Below are 19,437 nucleotides of genomic sequence, written 5' to 3'. Positions count from 1 at the left end.
ACATGTATACATGTGTGTGCATGTGTGTGTGCAAATAGGCTCAATCACCATAAAGTGACAAGAAAAATTTCATTGGCACTTCCAGTATATAAAATTTAGACTTTAGAAAGGAAATCACTATGAAATATTGGGAACATTTGGATATCTAGCAAAAAGCATTCAACCAAAATGTACTCAAAAATACATTGTATGTTTCGATTACCATATAAAGTACCAAATTATTCTATAAAAAGAGAACACTTTTAAAGCAGATCTAGGTAAAGCAAGAAAGAGATAAATCTGGTGAAGAAAAAGTTACCAAAACTACATCCCCAAACACAAACTTGCTGGGTGGGTACACTAATATTCACTGCTCACCTACTAAGCATTTTACCTATGTTATTATATTTGATCTTCAAAATAACCCATAATGTAGGTATTATTATCCCCAATTTAAGGTGAGAAAACATAGGCTCAGAGAGATTAAGTAACATCCTATCACTCATAGATCTCCTAAGTCATAAAACCAGGATTCAATCCCAATTCTAGACCCTGCCCCCCCCCTTTTTAAACTAACCTACACTTTCATCAGTCAGTTCAAGTGTCCATCCCATCAGCAAGAGAACTCAAAGGCCAGAGTCCTGTTCAAGGCAAGCAAGAGACCAGCAGACTAGCCAGGGAATTAATCAGGATCTCTAGGAGCTGGATAATCTCTCCACATGTACCCCAGGTTGACCAGAGACTCTGCATGCATGTTGCAGACACCAGAGTGTGCTCGTGCCACCTGCATGTCCCTGACTGACAGCGCCTGCACGTACACACACAAAGACACAAGGGGATCCAGGTGAAGGTGCAAGCCAAGGTAGACGTGAGGACTGCCTGAGATTTGAAAGTGCTCTCTCCACACGGATCCAACATGGAGAGTGAAAGCTTTGCTGATTCATCGTCAACCTCTGATCCATCTTTGGCTGAACACAAAACTATATGGGTTGAACACAAAACCCCTAGGAAACTTGGATTTAAAGTAAAAAACAAACAAAAGAATAAAAAACAAACCTGAGCAGAGAGATCAGAAGTTACCCTTCAAAGATTTAGTCCAGACAAGTTACTAAACAAAACAACAAAAAGAACAACTCATGAGGCAACAAGAATCAGAATCCAGAGCTGCTAAAATCCATTATCTAAAAGGTAAAATATTCAACAATAAATTTGGGGACAAGAAGAGAAACAAGAAAGTGTGACCCATACTCAGGGGAAAATAGCAATAAATAGAAAGTGTCTCTAGTATCCCCAGATGATGGATTTAAGAGATTAAGACTTCAAAGTATCTATTACATGAATATATATGGTCAAAGAGCTGAAGAAAGCCAGGTTTAAAGAATAAAATAAAGAATGATTATAGTAACAAATAGTCTCACTAAATAGAAATTATAAAAAAAAGAGAGAGAGAGAACCAAGTGGAAATTCTAGAGTTGAAAAGTACAATAAATGAAATAAAAATTTTACTAGAGAAGCTCAACAGCAAATTTGAGCTGGCACAAAAAAGAATCAGTATACTTGAAGAAAGCTCAATGAAAATTATCCAAGCTGAGGAACAGAGAGAAAAAAGATTGAAGAAATATAAGTAGAGCCTAAGAAACCTGTGAAACATCAAACATACCAATATACGTGGGATGGGAGAAAAGAAAGAGGCAGAAAATATTGGAAGAAATAACAGGCCAAAACTTCCCAAATTTGATAAAGACAAAAACACTAATCTATGTAACTGACAAGTTCAAAAAAACTCTAACCAGGTTAAACACAAGGAGATCCACACCTAAAAACATCATATGGTTCAAAGACAAAGAGAAAAAATTTGAAAGCACCATGCAAAAAACAATTCATATAACACAGAGAGAGGGGTTAAAAAAAAAAAAAGATAAAACAGCCAACTTATCATCGGAAACAACAGAGGCCAGAGGGTGGTGGCATGTGCAGAGTGCGGACAGAAAAAAAAGCAAAAAACCTATCAACCAAGAATTCTATACCTAGAAAACTATTCTTCAAAACTGAAGGAGAAATAAAGACATTATATGGATTTTTAAAAGGAGACTCTGTTGCTAGAAGACCTGCCTCACAAGAAATGCTGTCTGAAATCCTTCAGTTGAACAAAAGTGACACAGGTAACTCGAATCCACAGGAAGAAGTGGAGAGTGCTGCAAATGGTAAATATGTAGTTAGATATAAGACTCTATTAATAGTTTCTCTTGCTTCTCTTAAATTCTTTTAAAAATATAAGATTGTATAAAATAGAAATTTAACACTGTATACAGCTGGCTTTATAACACATAGGTATCAAACATATATGACAAAAACAGCATAAAAAGGGGGAAAGAAAAGGAGATACTGGAGCAAAGTGTCTATATTTTACCAGAGTTCAGTTAATATTACTCTCAAATAGATAGTAATACATTAAGATGCATATTATAACATGCAGAGCAACCACTAGGAAAAATCACTCAAAAGTATAGTTAAAAAAGAGATCAAAATCATATGAAATACTAAAAAAAATACATTTAACACTAAAGAAGGCAACAAAGGAGGTACAGAGGAACAAAAGTATGAAGCAAAAACAAAAGAATGCGAAAATGGCAGACATAAATCCAACAATAACAATAATTAGATCAGTGTGATGGAATAAACACCACCCAAAAGGCACATCACCAGACGATGAAAAAGCAACTGCAACAATGTGCTCTCCACCAGAGACATACCTTAGGTTCAAAGTAAAAGGACAGGAGGACAGATGTCATGCAACCAATAACCCTAAGACAGCCATGGTCTTCAGAGTAACATCAGGTGACACAGATGCTAACAACCAACTTGACCTAACTTGAGATTTACAGAACACTCCACCTAACTGCAGACTCATACAGGATTGCTTATGGCAACATTATTCATAGCAGCCAAACACTGAAAACAATCCAAATGTCCATCAAATAGTGAATGGATAAATAAAATGTGGTATATTCACATAAGAGAATATTACTTAGCAATAAAAGGTAATAAAGATGCTGACACATGCTACAACATCGATAAACAGTAAGCACATTATGCGAAATGAAAGAAGAAGCTAAGTGCAAAAACTATACATTGTATGACTACTTATCAAACATCAAGAAAAAGCAAAAAACAGACCAGCAGTTGCTGGTGGCAGGGGCGGGAGGGGGGAGTGTGAGGATCGACTGCAAACGGGCTCAAGAAAACTTGGGGGACGATGGGCATGTTCTAAAGCTGGATGGTGGTAAAGGCTGCCCAATTTTATAAATTTTCTAAACATCACTAAATTGTACTTACAATGAGTAAATTTCACTGCATGTAAATTATATCTTTTAAAAGCTGTAAAAAAAAAAAATACATTATACAGTAGTATAACTGAGGCAGTAAACTACTATCTGGAGACTGAAAAAGGTAATCTTTCCACGGAAGAGCATATCATCAAATACAAACCTACAGCAAACTCTAGCTTTCTCAAGATGTTAATGTGAATGCTAAACATGTAACTCATCATGTATATGACACTACCTCCTTCAAAACATAGCAGATCAACTTGAACCATCAAGGTACAGAAGGCCAAATAATGCATTTAACCCTCTGGCTATGCAGTCATACATCTCCTTATACAAGTTAATTGAATATTTACTTATATGTTCACTCTTCAAATATTTGCACAGCTGTCTGGACTTTGATGCATAAGCCATTATCGTCTTTATGTCTTCAACTATAAATTTCAGAGAAGACAGGGGCAGAGCTGTTGAACTCCACAATACGTCCGACACATCACAGCAAGGCCACAGAAGTCCAGACAGAGGCTTATGAGTGATGACAGCAAAGTAGCCCTTTGTTTCCATCTTATTTCCTGACCACTATAGGCTCTTCCTGTCACTGAGAAAGGAAACATTAACAGTTCCTGATTCTCATACTATTTTTCAGGCACATGCTAATCTAACATTGGCATGTACCAAAATAAAGAGGCTAGTGGTCCAATCTGTCTTTAGAGAATTAACACTGCTTTCAAAAGTATTTCTCAAACTACTCAAATAGTTGTTATCAACGCAACTGAGCCTCCTTAAACATAAGGTATTTAAGGTGAAGCAAAATAAAGTAAAACAAAACCAGTGCACAAAAAAATCATTTTCTCTATCTACTCTCATCCCACTATCACCAGAAATAAAGAATTGCTAGAATATTACAGAAAGTGTTGTAGGGAATGCTTAGAGTTCACACATACCAGAAGTTCAATCATGTCCCCAAAAACCTAAGTACAAATTACAACACTTAATATATTAACAGCAATTGTCACTCAGGCGACTTGCTCCCCTTCTCAAGCCCTGGTACTCTACTCACAAGTGGAAAAACATCCTCTTGGGGTTCATTTTTCAGAAGGCAGCTCTACTCTGCTGAAGAACAATCCTTCACAAGATGTTTGGGGAACAGCATTAGAAATGGGTTGCTTTTGATATTTTTCTGAGTTAAATATAGAGGTGACTAACGGAGACAACACAATTAGAGAAAGGAGGGTACTCTACCTGATAGAACAGACGGCTCCCTAACAACCTGGACATTTTGAGCAGAGACCCGCGATCTTGGCATGAGAAAATCAAGAACTACTGAAATTGTCTGGCAAGACCAACGCAACTTCTAAGTACTCCCTTCACTTTAGAACCACAAGTAAAGGGACTTCTTTCCAAACAATTGTGAATTCCTTCATCATGCTCGGCAGGCAGCAGACCCTCATACACTAACGCGGTGGCTCTAGGTTCCCCTATAATTCATTCCTATGCGAGCCCTCTACAGAAAGATGGGGCATCCTTATTTATTCCCAAACATAAAGGTGTTTGTTTATAAAAGAATAAGTCAATTTTCCCCTATTTCCTAAACAGGGGTCAGCAAATTTTTTCTGTTAAGAGTTAAACGGTAAATACTTTAGGCTTTGTGAGCCATAAGCAACAACTCAACTCTGCAGCTGCTGAAGGAAAGCAGCCATTGACAGTATGCAAATGAATGGGCATGGCTATGTTCAATAAAACTTTATTTACAAAAACAAGTGGAGGATTGGATTTGGACAGTGACTGTAGTTTGCTGACCTCTGCCCTAGAAGAACAGCCATTTAGAACTAAAAACTAAATTACAGATCACCATCACTGCCCCCCCGAAGCTATGCCCACTCCCATGACTTCTTCTCAATGAAAAAACTAAATTAAAGTTACTTGTTCAGGGTCGCACATTACTTTTTTGCTGGTTTATTCATATGCATTATGATTTTCTGAAATAGAAAAAAAAGACTGCTTTATACTTTCATTCTTTCAACCTGCCATCCTCTGTCCTGGACATCGACTAATCATATTGACCCTAGGTGGAGGGTTTTTTAAATTTTTTTTTAATTTTAAAGTATTATAAGATAGTGCCTAGCCTCTGATATATCTTCCTTTAATACTTATAACCTACCAGGCAGTACAAAAGTACTTCACTTGATAATTTTTTAATTACCATAAACAAAAACTATACACATCAAATATAAGAAGTTTCCTTCCCTCTTTTGTCCCTTAAAATTTCAAATTCATTGTGAAATCCACTCTAACCAAGCAAACCGGACCAACAATGATTTCTGTACGTTTTTTCCCCATTCTTTCTCCTGCCAAAGTCTCAAAAAACATTATTTTCCCTGCCAATCTATCCTTCCTTTTGTTAAAAACCCAACTCAGAACTCGTCATTCAGGTTTTCGCAGAGAAAAAGGTTGACTCCTCCAAGTATTTCCTGGTTGCTTTATCCCACTTAGTTTACTTTTTCTACCATTTTCTCTTTGAGAATAACATACTACATCTACATGTACCATATTAATCTGAAATTATATTTGTTCCTTTACATCCCTCTTTTTTCTGTGTTTGGAGACATGTTAAAAACTGTAAGAGGGCAGATACAAGGTTTATTTCTAGGCATAATCTACTAGCATTTTCAGTATTCCTTGAATTAAAATGGAAGACTAATAAAATCTCCTAGCTCTGATCCTTTAAAAGCAGTTTTTCATTTGCCCTTTATCTACATCTGCCATGTAGAAGAGTCCACTTACATCTAAAATAGTACACTTTTTCTATATTCTAATGTACCTACCACACGAGGAAAATTTGCAGAATACTGTCTTCTATATTTTGCTTAAAATTTTAATATTTTCATAGTAGTTTCCCCAGAAATATTTTCTAAGCCTTTGTCCAAAATTTGAACGGTTATGGTGAGGCTCACACTTATACTGCCATTCTCCGTATTAAGTCAGACATCTCTACTTGCAACTATATATAACTAAGCAAACCATGGAAGCTAACATCTTTGATGAAACTCTTAGGCTATTCTTTCACTCTTGAAGAGCTTTGAAATTCCCTTCGTTGACTGTGATAGCAAATTCAACTTGGAGTAACGTGTATACATATACCACTCGGAAATGGATTTTCAACAATTAAAGACTTAGAGGGAAAAAAAAAATCCTTCAAATTCTGACCTCCTGAGTACCCTCAGCTCTATGCGTTAAGCTTAACAAGCTTTATCTTGTAACTGGATTGGAGAGCATTTCCAAACTCTTCCTAATCAGGAAAGAGCTTTCCACTGCCAACATAAGCAAGTGTAAGGATGATGCTAGGAGCAAAGGCGCTGGACACTCCCAGCCGTGCGACTCTGGGCAGGCAGCAAACTCTCTGTGCCTCACTCCCACATCTATACAATGGGGATAAAGTACTTATTCCACGTGGTTGTAGGGATGAAATGAGCAAAATGTAAAAGGCACTTTAAATAGAGCCCAGCACACAGGCCTGTGGGAAGGTTTGCTCATTTTATCATTACAAAAACTATACAAAACAGCCTCTCTCTTGCCTCCAGCCCACAACAGACCATAACTATGAGAAGCAATATGGTTTTTTAAAAATTCTGAAGAATACTTCACAAATATCATCTCAAACAAGATAAAATAAGCTGCTCAAAGTCGATTCACTTAAATTTCTCTGGCCACCTTTATCTCTCATCTGTAATATAAGGAGGCTGAACCTCTGAGGTCCATGTCTTCCCTTCCCACCCCCCAGCCCCCGCTGTAAACTTGTGTAATTGTTCTGGAGGGGTAGTAACACAGGAACACAGGGACAGCAGCATGGTGTGCCCCCGGCATCCCTTCACCACCTTCCAAATGCCTGTGTGTCAGCTCAGTTCATTCTTCTTTTTCATTTAATTTTACTATCAAAATAAAATATCTTTGTCATTTCTTTTTGCTATCAAACACTGCCCCAATTGAGTCTTTAACCTATTTCTATTTGGATACTTTAACTATTAAAGTTATATGAAGACCTTATCTTTTCCTTCACCTGGAAAACTATACGAGTTGGAAGATAAGCACATATAAGCATGCTACAAAATACAAAACAATAAGTTTGGTTAAACTCATGCTCTAATCATATAGGCACATAGATATACTGTGCACATAATCACCCAAGTACTATAAAAATTAAGCTTTGTATCTGCTAGGTAGGTATAACTCTTAGGCTACCACGGTTCCATTTCATGCTTAGGGCCTGCTATTCTAGTGAATTACATAATAGCCAACTGTTTTGTGATCACTTTGTATTTTTTGAATACTTTTGCACAGCAGAACAGCCTTAGAATATTCTCTACAAGTAAATTCATCACAGAAAATTTCTAAGCGCCTTCTGAAAACTTTCCATTTTAATGTTGTTAAAAAAAAAAAAATCAAAATTAATGCAATCCTGTACCAAATATAAGCCTAAAGCCTAATGGTCAAAAAGACCTTCTTTCTGAAAGAATAACTTAAGCATTGATAAGAAAGAACCCTATTTGGTTAAAAGGTTTTGTGCTATACTGAACACTGGCTAACAAGCATTTTCTTTACAAGAACACCTTAGTATATTATTTGTAACCGGCACATTACTCATAAACAGAAGAGTACTGCTAAAATGTTTTAAAAGAGATATGTGAATGAAAAAAAAAAAGCACTTAATTCATAAAATATTTTTCCACATAACACAAGAACCAACTTTAGCCCAGATTTGTTCAAATTACTGCACTCTAAATGTGGAGCTTAAAAATTTTTTGTATGTGACAGGGGATTTTATGCACATTATGTATTTTTCTATTCTATGGTAAGATAAAATTATACCTCATTGGAACATATTTTGTGCAAAGATGTTCTAAAATAAAATCATTACTCTGGTTAATCATATTATTACATTTTGTATTTGTAATAATACAAAAAAAATTGTCTAATGTTAATAAGCATTCAAAAAGCATCAAATAACTTCTCAACATGAGCTGAAAAATAATTATCTGCCAAAGAAAAAAAATGAGAAGCTTGCCGTATTAAATCTATTCTCATATTTTTATCCTAGTCAAACTAAATAATGTCAGCTATTCACAAGATGGCTATTAATAACTTCAATGGCTTTTTCACCTGTATCAGCAAAAATTATTTTCAAAATTATTATTTGTTTTCTCTCTAGCTACAGTTATATACAGAATTTTCTTTTTTCTTTTTTTATTCTTTAAATAAGCCAGGGGTTGTTCTTCCCTGCAAGATTTCTGACTTGTCAAATCAAAAGGCTGTCAACGTGGAACTGCTGACCTAACATCCAAATGTGAAAAGCAATGCACAAACAGCTGGAATTCCATCTGAAAACCATTAAAATTAAAACTGTTCTAATTATAACCTCAAGATCATTCCTACATAACAAGTAAACATAAGACTTTACTCACGGTAGATGATTTTATACAACAATCACTGGAGTAGGCCCACACATTGGTAGCAAATAAAAACATTCACCTTAATGGAATTGATCCTGAAAACCCAGTTGGTTTTCTCGTCTCACAAAGAAACAGAGCAGGGGACACAGAGATGGCACCCATCTCAGAATCAAAACGGAGGTTGTCACTTTAATCCCACACGATCTGTGATGTCAACATATTTTATTTCAATATAATGAAATAGAAGACCTCGCAATCAGTTTCCTGAGAACCAGATGAAGACACAAATATTCTGTTAAACCTCATTTAACACTGTCAAAAAATGAGGCAAACTTTGAAAGAGGATAAGTGGAAACACTGAGGGGGCAGCGCGTTGGGTAAGTTTTCCTTCCCAAATTATTTTCTGCACTGGCTTCTCTCTTCCAGATCACAACCTATGAGTAGTCAGGATGAGAACGGGATGTGTCAGTAATCAACACTGAGCACAGATGCAGTGTCCTTTATGCAGCATAAAATGAGATTAAAGTTTTATGTAGGTGTCCCTCTGTTTCCTCTGTTTATGAAGCATACGCAACCCAAGAGTTTGGCAGAAACTAGTTTTTTTTAAGAAAGTAATAGCTGTCTGGATTGTTTACTCCACATCAGGCATTGTGGTAAATACTTACATGTGCCATATCATCTAACCTTCACACATTATCTCCACGTTATAGACGAGGAAACCAACACTCACAACTTGCCCACAATCACACAGCTAGTCAGTGACAGCATGAGGCCAAACTCTGTACCTTTATACTAAGTAAATGTACCAAAGGGATAAGCTCTAGGAATCCTATGGTGAAACCTCATATAAAACAAAAGTTAGTAATGACCACTTGGTTTATCTGTTCGGGCAATTAAAATTTTATATTATCACAGGTTTCTTAATCATAGGCTACCACATATCCAAAGAAGCACTTCCTACTCAAGTTTCAAAACATAAACAAATTTCATGAGTACAAATCACTTTAAACCTCTAGTTTGCCAAAAAGCTAACACATCCAAATATTCTCTTGTTGAGCGCAGATAACCAAAATAGTCTCTTCTGACATATTTACAAGCCAGCTAAGATGAGAGATCTGTAGAATAATAATTATGATACAATATCATAAGGCATGTGTGGGCACACGCAATGGAAACCCAGTGTATGTATATGAAGGGAGGGGGTATTTTAGAAAGGGGAGAAGATAAGAGGAAAGAGAAAAAAACTCAAAGAGGTGAAATCTTCTTTGGGAGAAACATTTCCCACAAAGAGTAAGAAAAAAGAGTGGGAACTGGAAGGGCAGAGAGATGCCATCCAAAAAGAAGGCCGAGCACAGAAACGCTGGGTTTGCATGCTGAGCTCCTGAGATGGCAATGACTGTTCATCAGCTACAGAGAACAAGGAGGCTGAACTGTGGAGTCTCCCTGTTCACTTGGGACACTGGGCCTCATCTTGTAAGGCAAGAGGGGTATCCACAGACTCCATGTGTTGACTGTGGCCATGATCTGAGCCCTTCTAAGAGCTACCTCTCACATTATAATAAAGTTGGCTCTGAGAAGGGGGAAAAAAAGTTCTTATTTTTTGCAGTGTGTTCACAGCCAAATGCACTCAACCAATAAAAATGAAAAACAGCTAACCAAATTCTGAAAATATGTTCTGCAAAAGGTTAATACTTAGTATTTTCCACACTGACTTCCAATCTTAAAGTAGACAAGGCTTTGAAACCCTAGGCCCAAATATAACTAAGATATGTAACACCTGTTTTCTTTGTTCCCAAAATCTTGAAACACATTCAGTGATGATGGGCACAGCACAAAAACAATTCTTTATCTTAACAGGTCTAACAGGCAAGTCACCAGTACCTCCATTCTACGTCACCCACGAGTCCAAGACCCTGGAAGGCGGTGGAGATGACCCCTCCCCAGAGGAGCCATGAGTAAGGAATGACTGCTGGGAAGATGGTGCTGTCCTGCTGTCAATTCACCCAGACCACACCTTGGAGTTTGGCACACCGTGGTCTGGACACCCTTCTCCAGGGAACCTAGGACAACACACTAAACCATTCTTCTGAACACTAAGTGCTCCTCTCCTGCTCTTCCAAAATTCCTCAACCTCACAAAGGATAGGTCAGTGTTAAAATCCTACCCACCTGCACATGCAAATGGCAAACGGCACCAAAGACAAAGGTTCCATCTAAGTTATACAGGTGAGGGTGAAGAGACTGAATTCAACAGAACCCCAGTCCTACAAAGGATACAGGTCACCTATCGGGTCTACCTCTGCCTCATTTATGCCCCAAACAATTTTCCGGCCCTTGACATATCAACTCTTCTCACACTTTTCTACTACAGAACCTCTAAGAGCAGAGAAGTATGGACAGTCTGAGCATACCTAACTTTAAAATCCATGCACATTCTGTATAGTCTTCTATGAGAGATCCCAGTATAGTACTTGTTTAAACTTGTCTAATACTTTAATACATGTTAATGCATACACACAAACACATGTGTATAGGCATTTTTCTCCAAGTAAAATCCACATTTCAGAAAGGTAGGTTATCCTGTGGCTTTGCACATCCATAGGGATATACTTACCCCAGTGGAAGAACCAAATAAGTCAAAAAACGATTATATTTTTAGAAGTAACTGCCATAAAAGCATAATAAACATATAACTTGAGTTTTAAAGGTATAAATCTTATAATATTGACTTAGTTTGCAAGCATAAGATAAATACTTAACTGACTATATTTCGAGGAAGCCAAAAAAGGGGCAACAGCTTTTGTGAAACCACTAGGCTGACAGCAGAGGCACAGTGAGCAAGCAGGGCTGTGACTCCTTTCCTGGTTTTCCAATGTCCTCTCTCCCCACTTCACATCTGACTGTATTAGAGATGTCTTCCATAAGCCAAGGCAGTTACAGGTCAAGCAAAACAAACATGATAATCCAGATGGTCACAGTGAGATACAGAAGATACGCTCTCAGTAACTACCGTTTACCTACTTACTAACCCTCAAACTCTTCCCAGGGATGGAGTCCTCATACACATTTTTAGAAGGTAAGCAGAAATTTTAGCACTTTCTCTGTTGTGCCTTTCCTTATACAGCTTTTCCCAGCTGGAAATGGAAGCTTCACTCTCATTCATTACTGCGGAGTGAGCTACAGTGGCTCAGAACCCATCTCTTCCATGAAGTCCTCGCACCAGAAGCCCCTCCTCCCCTGCGCCTCAGGAGTCTGCTGGTCTTGCTGACATAGCTTTAGTATGCTGTCTTGCACTAATCTACTTCCATTTTTTCTTTAGGGGCTGAGAGTCCATAACTACCTTAGTCAAGCAACTTTCAAGATTCTCGACAATGGGCCACAACCCAACTTATTTCAAGTTCCCTTTGAAAACTCTAAAAATATCATAATTTCAGAAAAGCAGCAAGTTTCCTATGAAAACATTTAACTCTACATACTAAATGTAGACTCAAATTTGATGAACCTTCATGATCTGATTCCTCCTAATTCTCCCACTTCAATCTTCTGCCTCTCTGCCTCCCTCTCTCCTCCCTCCCGGACCCCTGAGGGAACTTATTATGCCCTAGTAATGGAGAAGAACTTAGAGGACCTTGGTTTCTTAAGCTACTTCACAAGCTCCTGCCCCAGGATGAAATGCACTCACCCTGTCTTTTTGGCTTCTTGGATAATTTCCCAGCATTAAAAACCCAGTTCAGGTGTTATCTTTCCTTCCCTAAACAAGCACCTTGCCCCTCACCAAACTGCCCCTTGTAGTAACAACACATGATCCCTACTCCTGTGGAATCTCCACACCTCTGATCTTTTCTCACTGCAGTAACACAGTGATATGTTTACTTGTCTCCCTCTTCAACTCCACACTCCTCTCAGGGACCGTGTTTTACTATCATTTTATCCCCACCACCTAGAACAGTGGCCCAAAAAGGCATTCAACTGTGATAGAGTTTGGATGTGCTGTCCCCACCAAAACTCATGTGGAAATCTGATCCCCAGTGTGGCAGTGCTGGGAGCTGTTTGAGTCATGGGGGTGGATCCCTCATGAATGGATTAATGTTCTCCCTGGGGGCAGGGGGCTTGAGTGAGATCTCGTTCTATTAGTTCCCGTGAGAGCTGGTTGTTTAAAAGACCCTGGCACCTCCCCTCTCTCTCTTGCTTCCTCTCACCACATGATCTGCTTGTCCCTGCCACCGCCAGCTGCCTGACTCTTTCATGACTCTTTCTGCCATGAGCAGAAGCAGCCTGAGGCCAGCACCAAATGTAGCTATTCCAGAACTGTGAGCCAAATAAACCTCTGTTCTTTATAAATTACCCAGTTTCAGGTATTTCTGTTATAGCAGCACAAAAAGGACTAATACAAAGTGTCTGCTAAGCTGAACATTTACTTGATACAGAAAGGAAAAGAGTTCTATGGTCTGAAAATGTGCATTTCTCAGGATAGTCATTTTATCTAGAATATTATACAATATGTATTTTAAATACGAAAATGTTTAATATTTCAGACCTAGTGGATAATACTTTCAGATCAATCATGTATTCACTACTTCAACAAATACCTGGGCTCCAACAGCTGCCAGGAGCTGTGCTGGGGTAGGGCAGTTGCCAAGTCTACATGCTGCCTGTGTAAAAATTGAAACAGGGCACCCTCTCTGGATAGATTAATTGCAAATGCAGGGCCCAGGGCTCCCAATGCCCACCTCTGAGCTGGCAGGCACCCTTGGGTGGGAAAGCCTTGCCTTCAATAGAAAATGAGAGAAAGTTCCTACCTTAGGGAGTTTAGATTCTAAGTGAGGGAGACAGGCAAATACACGTTGTTTTCAACATTTTCTATATGACTCTGAAAAATCAGACTTCAACACACTACACTTAATGTTCTCCATCTAAATCCCCACCTCATTAAACACTGGCACTATTATCATCAATTTGAACTTGGGCCGAGGCATCCACCTATGCTGACAAAAAGTTCTAGTACTTTTTAAGGCAGGAAACAAGCCCTATTTCCAGATTCAAGCAGCCACTAATCTGATCAAAATTGATATTTTCAAATATCACCTTATGGTGACTAGCCAAATTTATCCCACCAAGGAACATTTTCAATTAATCTATTTGATTTTTAAGTCATTTCTTACCTTGCATGTGCTTGAGAATTTCTTTTTCTGTAATGGTAAAAATTTCATGAACTACTCAGTTTGCAATTACTTGCTTTAACAGTTCTTTGCTTAACACTTTTACATTCTTAACTACTAAAGTTGAATATAAAAGATAATTGCTATTCCCAGTTGATAAAACACATTAGAATAACAAATTTTCTAAAACAATAAGCTAGAATAAACTTACTTTTCTAATATTAAAATGTCTGCTCATGCTTAAGGGGAAAAACCCTCATTTTTCAGTGTCTGTATGAAATGTGTATTATTTTGACCCACTGCTTCCCTGTGGAAAATAAGTCATTTTGCCTTCCAGTTCTGAAAATAATGGTCTGAGTGAATGCGTCTTCAACTGTCTTCACTTCTTATCATGTAAATACAGCAGAGAAATAAATCTCAGCAGTATGGGGGAGTGAAAAAATAAAAATAAAATTCATGGTGATCCAACTGGCAAAGAATATTCAACCATTTATTTCAGATTCCTTGATCTAAATGTAGTTCCTGTTAAGAGATAGCAAACCTCAGTCTTTAATATCCACACCTAATGAGTGGGAAGGCACTGTACTTTTATCAAATTCAATATATTCATTCAACAGATATTTATTAAGTATCTCCTGAGAGACAGAAACTGTGTTGGGCAAGTGGAAATGAACAAGAGAAACAGAGCTCGCCACGGAGCAGGCTCAATCTCCATCAAGCCGCCATTCCTATCACCAGAGATAACTTACTAAAAGATTTATTGCAAGTCTTATTTCTACTTAATTCAGAGCCTTACCTCTTAGATTTCTGGGATGAATCTGTTTAGTTCGAGGCATCTTCTTTGACTCAGGAGCTCCTTTTTCTTCTTAGAAACTGTAGGAAGAGCAGGTCACAAAAAGGTAGCTCCATAAACTCAATGTGCATCAATTAATCCATGTGCTGGGAAAAAAAAAAAAAAAAAGAAGCACATTTTATACTCTTCAAAGGAGAAAGATACTTTAAAAGTTATGGCTTAGCACAGTACTAAGACTCAAGAAAAGCTAACCAAGCTGGGAAGCACTGCAAAAGATTACACACTAACTTTTAATTAAACATAGGACAGGCCATTTTGCCACTGTCTGGGCCTTCTCGTTAAGAAAACGGGAAAAAAAATTCACTGTACCTTTATTAGACAAGAGGGAGAAAACTGACTTTGTGTTTAAAAATAACTTACCAAGTACAATTAAAGTATAGCACCAGGCTTATACTAGGGTTATGCTGTATATTGTACATCCGTCCATTCATAAGGGCAAGAACCATGTCTTGTTCATCTTGTTTTGGAGTTAATTTAGTTAATACACATAGTTGGTATTATGGCTGCTCCCCAATTATTCCAGTCTTCCCTGCTAGTCTCATGGTAGGATTATACTTTCTGCCTCCCTGTGTTTAGTTGGAGCATGTGATCAGTTCCACCTAATGACCTGTAGATGGAAGAGACACACATTGCTTCCAGGCTGGAGCATTTAGTTTTCAAAGCAAGATCCGCCAGAGCTCTCTTTTCCCTCTGCCATGGGACCAGCACTGTTCTAGACAGCGAATCATAGAAAAACACAGAGCTGAGCGCCTACTAAACCCAACGTGATCCTGCAACATAAACAAGAAATAGACCTTTGCTGTTTTAAGTCACTGAGGTTTGGGAGTTACTTGTTACTACAGTATAATCTAGTCTCTCCTGACATATACATTTTAAAAAACAATGATCTGAAATACACTACAACATTGATCTGAAATATAATACGAAACCTAATCACCTATCTCCCCACATCAGCCAATTTAAGTCTCCTCTTCCATATATTCTCAAGGATTCTAGAGCTAAAATTTTAGCTTAAACTTCCTGCAATAAAGCTGATAAGCAAAGCCTATTATGTTGATTTTAACCATGATACTGCATTTAATCACTAAGCAAAGACACAAGAATGGAATAGGAGTGCTTTGTTTAAAACTTGTTATATCTGGTATTGCAGAAGAAACAAGAAAATACTGAGAGCAACTACAGTGTGCCCAAGTATTTTCTACACATTCCCCAATTTAATCCTAACAATAACTGAGAAGGTAGCTATACTTTACCCATTTTGTACATAAGAAAACTTATCTTAGGGAGAGAGGTTAAGTAACTTGACCAAGATCAGCAACTAAGGAATGTGGTACCACATGACTCAGTTATTTCCAGTGCTTATTTTCTCAGTGGAGATTATACCTACTCTCAGGATTTCTTTTTTCAAGAGGCTATATTCATAGCAAGTGATGACTACATATTTTGGCATCAAACCAGACTAGGTTCAAAGCCTGGCTTTACCCCTTACTGTGTGGCCTTGTTCAAGTTACTTAACCTCTCTGGAGATCAGATTTCCCAACCATAAAACCAGAAAATATCATCCACCTCATAAGGTTGTTTTAAGGACTAAACTAAACAATATAAATGCTTTGCCTGTCACACAAAAATGCTGAAATATTCATTCTCCTTAAGAAAGCCTATATGAAAAAGAATGTGTCTAATACCATAGTATAAGGTTTTAGAAATTTATGGTTTCACTGTAACAAATAAAAAAAAACAAAGGCTACAATTAACTTCAGTATTTTATCCCTAATATGCCTATATGTCAGCACAGCACAAAAATACTTGCAATTTTTTTAATTCATGGGTAAGAATAAGGAATATGATGGTAATACTGTGTATTTCATCTAGCACCATGAAATACACCCAATACTGTGTATTTCATCTAGCACCATGCTAAATGATCAATAAAAAATATGGTTCCTCAACTCCCTGCACTAAAGAAACATCCACTATCCAATTCAAGAAGATTCTGATTCAACAGAGAATTTAGAGACAGTAAAACCAAATACATTGTATGAATGCTTAACTATGTTCTTTATTAAACTTCAAGCTTTCAAATGGTCACAATACTTGGAAGTTTTTAAAGCGTGAACTCCAATTGTACCCCAATCATGTGATCCCACACGATCCGGAGCATAAATGTAAAATATGAAAATTCCCAATCTGTAAAGGTTTCTTGCTACCCGTTGACTGCCTACCCACTGTCCCTAGCTGTCCACCCCATGTTTAAATCCTTGTGGGAGGAAGTGGGTATTTTCAAAGACAGCAGCATTGTGGCGACTAGGACGAGTGATAAATAGTTCCTTTACGGGAAAAAAAATAAACACTACATGGAGCAAAAACATGACAGGATCAAAAAGCGTAAAGACAGTTGCGAGAAGAAAAAGCATGAATGAATGTGGAGGGCGGAGCCTGGGAAAACCCCTCTGCAACGCTGCACTGAACAAAGCGCTTCGCATGCCAGGAGGAGGGGGAATGGAAGTGCCAGCTCAAGAAGGAGCCTGGAGTGGATGAGGCGAGCAGGAGGAGGAGGATGAGATGAGGCGAGCGCGGCAGCCCTGAGACTCCTCCTCGCCGCCAGCTCCGCCGCCGCCCCCTCCCCTCTGCAGCCAGCAACTCCTTCCCGAGCCCGACCCCAGGCGAGCCTGAGGCAACCCGCGCCCCCAGCGCAGCCCCTTCCCAACTGCAGCAGGCGCACACTCCCAACCCGGAAAGAAACTACCCAGGTGGCCTGGAGTAAACAGGCACTTCGAGCAAAGAACGAAAGGGAAAGAAAGCCACAAAGCTGGGAGGTTGGGAAGCCGAGGCCTGGTCTCCCTCACCCCCCACCTTCTTGCAAATTGCGTCTGCGGCTGGAAGGCGGCAGGAGAGGCTGGGTCCCTCCGTACCTGCTCGGCTCGCAGGACCGCAGCTCCGGCCGCTCGCGCGCGGCGACGGCGCCCAGAAGTGGCAAGTGTCTCCCGCACGCAGCCATCCCCTCTGCAAGGTCGGCGGTTGCACACACAAGCACACACACACACACGCGAGCCCGCACGCCCCCCGCCCGCCCACCGAGGAGGATGTGGTCCTGCCCGCCACCCCCCCCCAGCTCCGCCGCCCTCCCCAGCTGCAGCGCCCCCCGCCGCGGAACCCGCGCCCAACCTGCTGCCAGGACGCCCGGCGGAGCCGCTGCCGCTGCAGCCGGCCCTGGAGCTGCGCTGCTGATGGCGGCGGGGCCGCAGCTCGGAATCTCCACGACCCCCGCGCGGCGGCGGCGGCGCCTGGGATCCCTGCCTCACTTGACAACCCCAAACACAAACATAACCTCCTTCTGCGGCGGCTGCTCGCCCAGTCCCCGGCTCCGTCCCCTCCCCGCCGCCGCCGCCCCAGCAGCAGCCACACTAAAGGCCGGCGACTGGCGCTCACACCACCCAGCGCTGAAATATTAAACAGGGGAGCGGGCCGGGGGGCGGGGGGGAGCGCGGGGCGCGCGGGCGGGGGATGCAGGCGCCGGGCGGGGGACGCGGCGGCGCTCGCCGGCGCCCGGGGCCGCGGCATGATAGCCGCCGGGGAGGGGGCGTCCGGGGGGGCTGGGGGCGCGCACCGCGGTGAGGAAGGCGGGCGAGCGGGCGGACCCCGAGGCCCGGGGCGGGGAGGGCGGGCGCGGGCTTTACCTCTCCCCGGGGTCAGAGTAGGGCACGTTTAGCGTCTTTGGGGACGGCGGGAGGAGCGCGGGCCCGGCGGCGCGGGGGAAGGAGGGCGAAGGTCGGAGGCTTTCCCGCGGGTGGGCGGGGCGGCAGGGGATCCCCGGGGGCGGGAGGCGGGGAGGCCGCGGGCTGCGACCTGCAGGAGGGCGGGGGAGGGGGCGTCCCCCGGCGGGGGCTTGCTGGGGGAGGGGCGGGGGACACCCGGGCGCCAGGGTCCAGCTGGGCGGGCGGGTCCACCAGCTCTGCCCTGGGGCAGGGGAGGGCTGGTTGTCCCGGCCCCGCGCTGGCGAGGAGCGGGTGCCCCGGTTCTCCCCGGCGGGGCGGGCCCTGGAGCACGCCCGCCCCTACCACCCGCCGCTCCGCCCCGCCGGGTCGCCGCAGGGACTCGGAGGGTGGTGGGGGAGGGCGGAAGGAGGCGACGGCGCGGTCCGAGGGGGAGGGGCTGGGTTAGGGACGCGAGGGGCGCGAGCCCGGGGTCGCGCCGCTTGGAAGACTAGCGCCCGGCGGGGGCGGAGGGACGGGCCGGTCACGCGGCCAGGGGAAGGCCTGGCCGGGTCGCGCAGTTGGGGGCGGTTGGTCCGGGAAGAGGGGCGGGGACGGGCGGGGCCGTAGTTTCTCTTTACCGTCTCTTTACTTTCTAAAGCAGGATGTGGGCCGGCCGGTGACGTCATGGGGTCTCCCAGCCCCGCCCCTCGCCCGGGCCGAATGGGGGCGGGGGGAGGGGGAGGCACAAGGGAGGGGGGACCCCAAGGGGGTTTCCTCAGCAACGCGTAGAGGGAAGGGGAAAGTCATTGTGAAACTTGAAACTCATTAACTTTGAAAAACAACTTAAAAAAAAAAAAAGGAGGGAGGCGGAGTGTTAGTTTGGAGGGTGGAAGGGGACATATTATTAAACCTGAACTGAAACCACTTTTTGGTGGCGGATGTTCTATTAAAAGAGCGAGGAAAGCCAAGGTTATTCCAG

At 41.5% G+C, this 19,437-nt stretch overlaps 1 protein-coding gene across 1 annotated transcript in view; it reads right to left on the bottom strand.

The window, feature by feature from the left end:
- HIVEP1 (HIVEP zinc finger 1) overlaps window positions 1-18,517 on the bottom strand; it is a 146,581-nt gene extending 128,064 nt beyond the window's left edge. The window contains exons 1-2 of the mRNA XM_063097892.1: window positions 18,441-18,517; window positions 14,707-14,849 (exon numbers count right to left, since the gene is read on the bottom strand). Of these exons, the coding sequence (XP_062953962.1) occupies window positions 14,707-14,746 (40 nt within the window). The 5' untranslated portion in view covers window positions 14,747-14,849; window positions 18,441-18,517. The remainder of the gene's footprint in view (window positions 1-14,706; window positions 14,850-18,440) is intronic.
- Window positions 18,518-19,437: the final 920 nt, after the last annotated feature.

The sequence above is a fragment of the Cynocephalus volans genome, chromosome 5 (genome assembly GCF_027409185.1).
Source record: "Cynocephalus volans isolate mCynVol1 chromosome 5, mCynVol1.pri, whole genome shotgun sequence".
Classification (NCBI taxonomy): Eukaryota; Metazoa; Chordata; class Mammalia; order Dermoptera; family Cynocephalidae; genus Cynocephalus; species Cynocephalus volans.
This window is presented reverse-complemented; position numbering and strand designations above follow the sequence as displayed.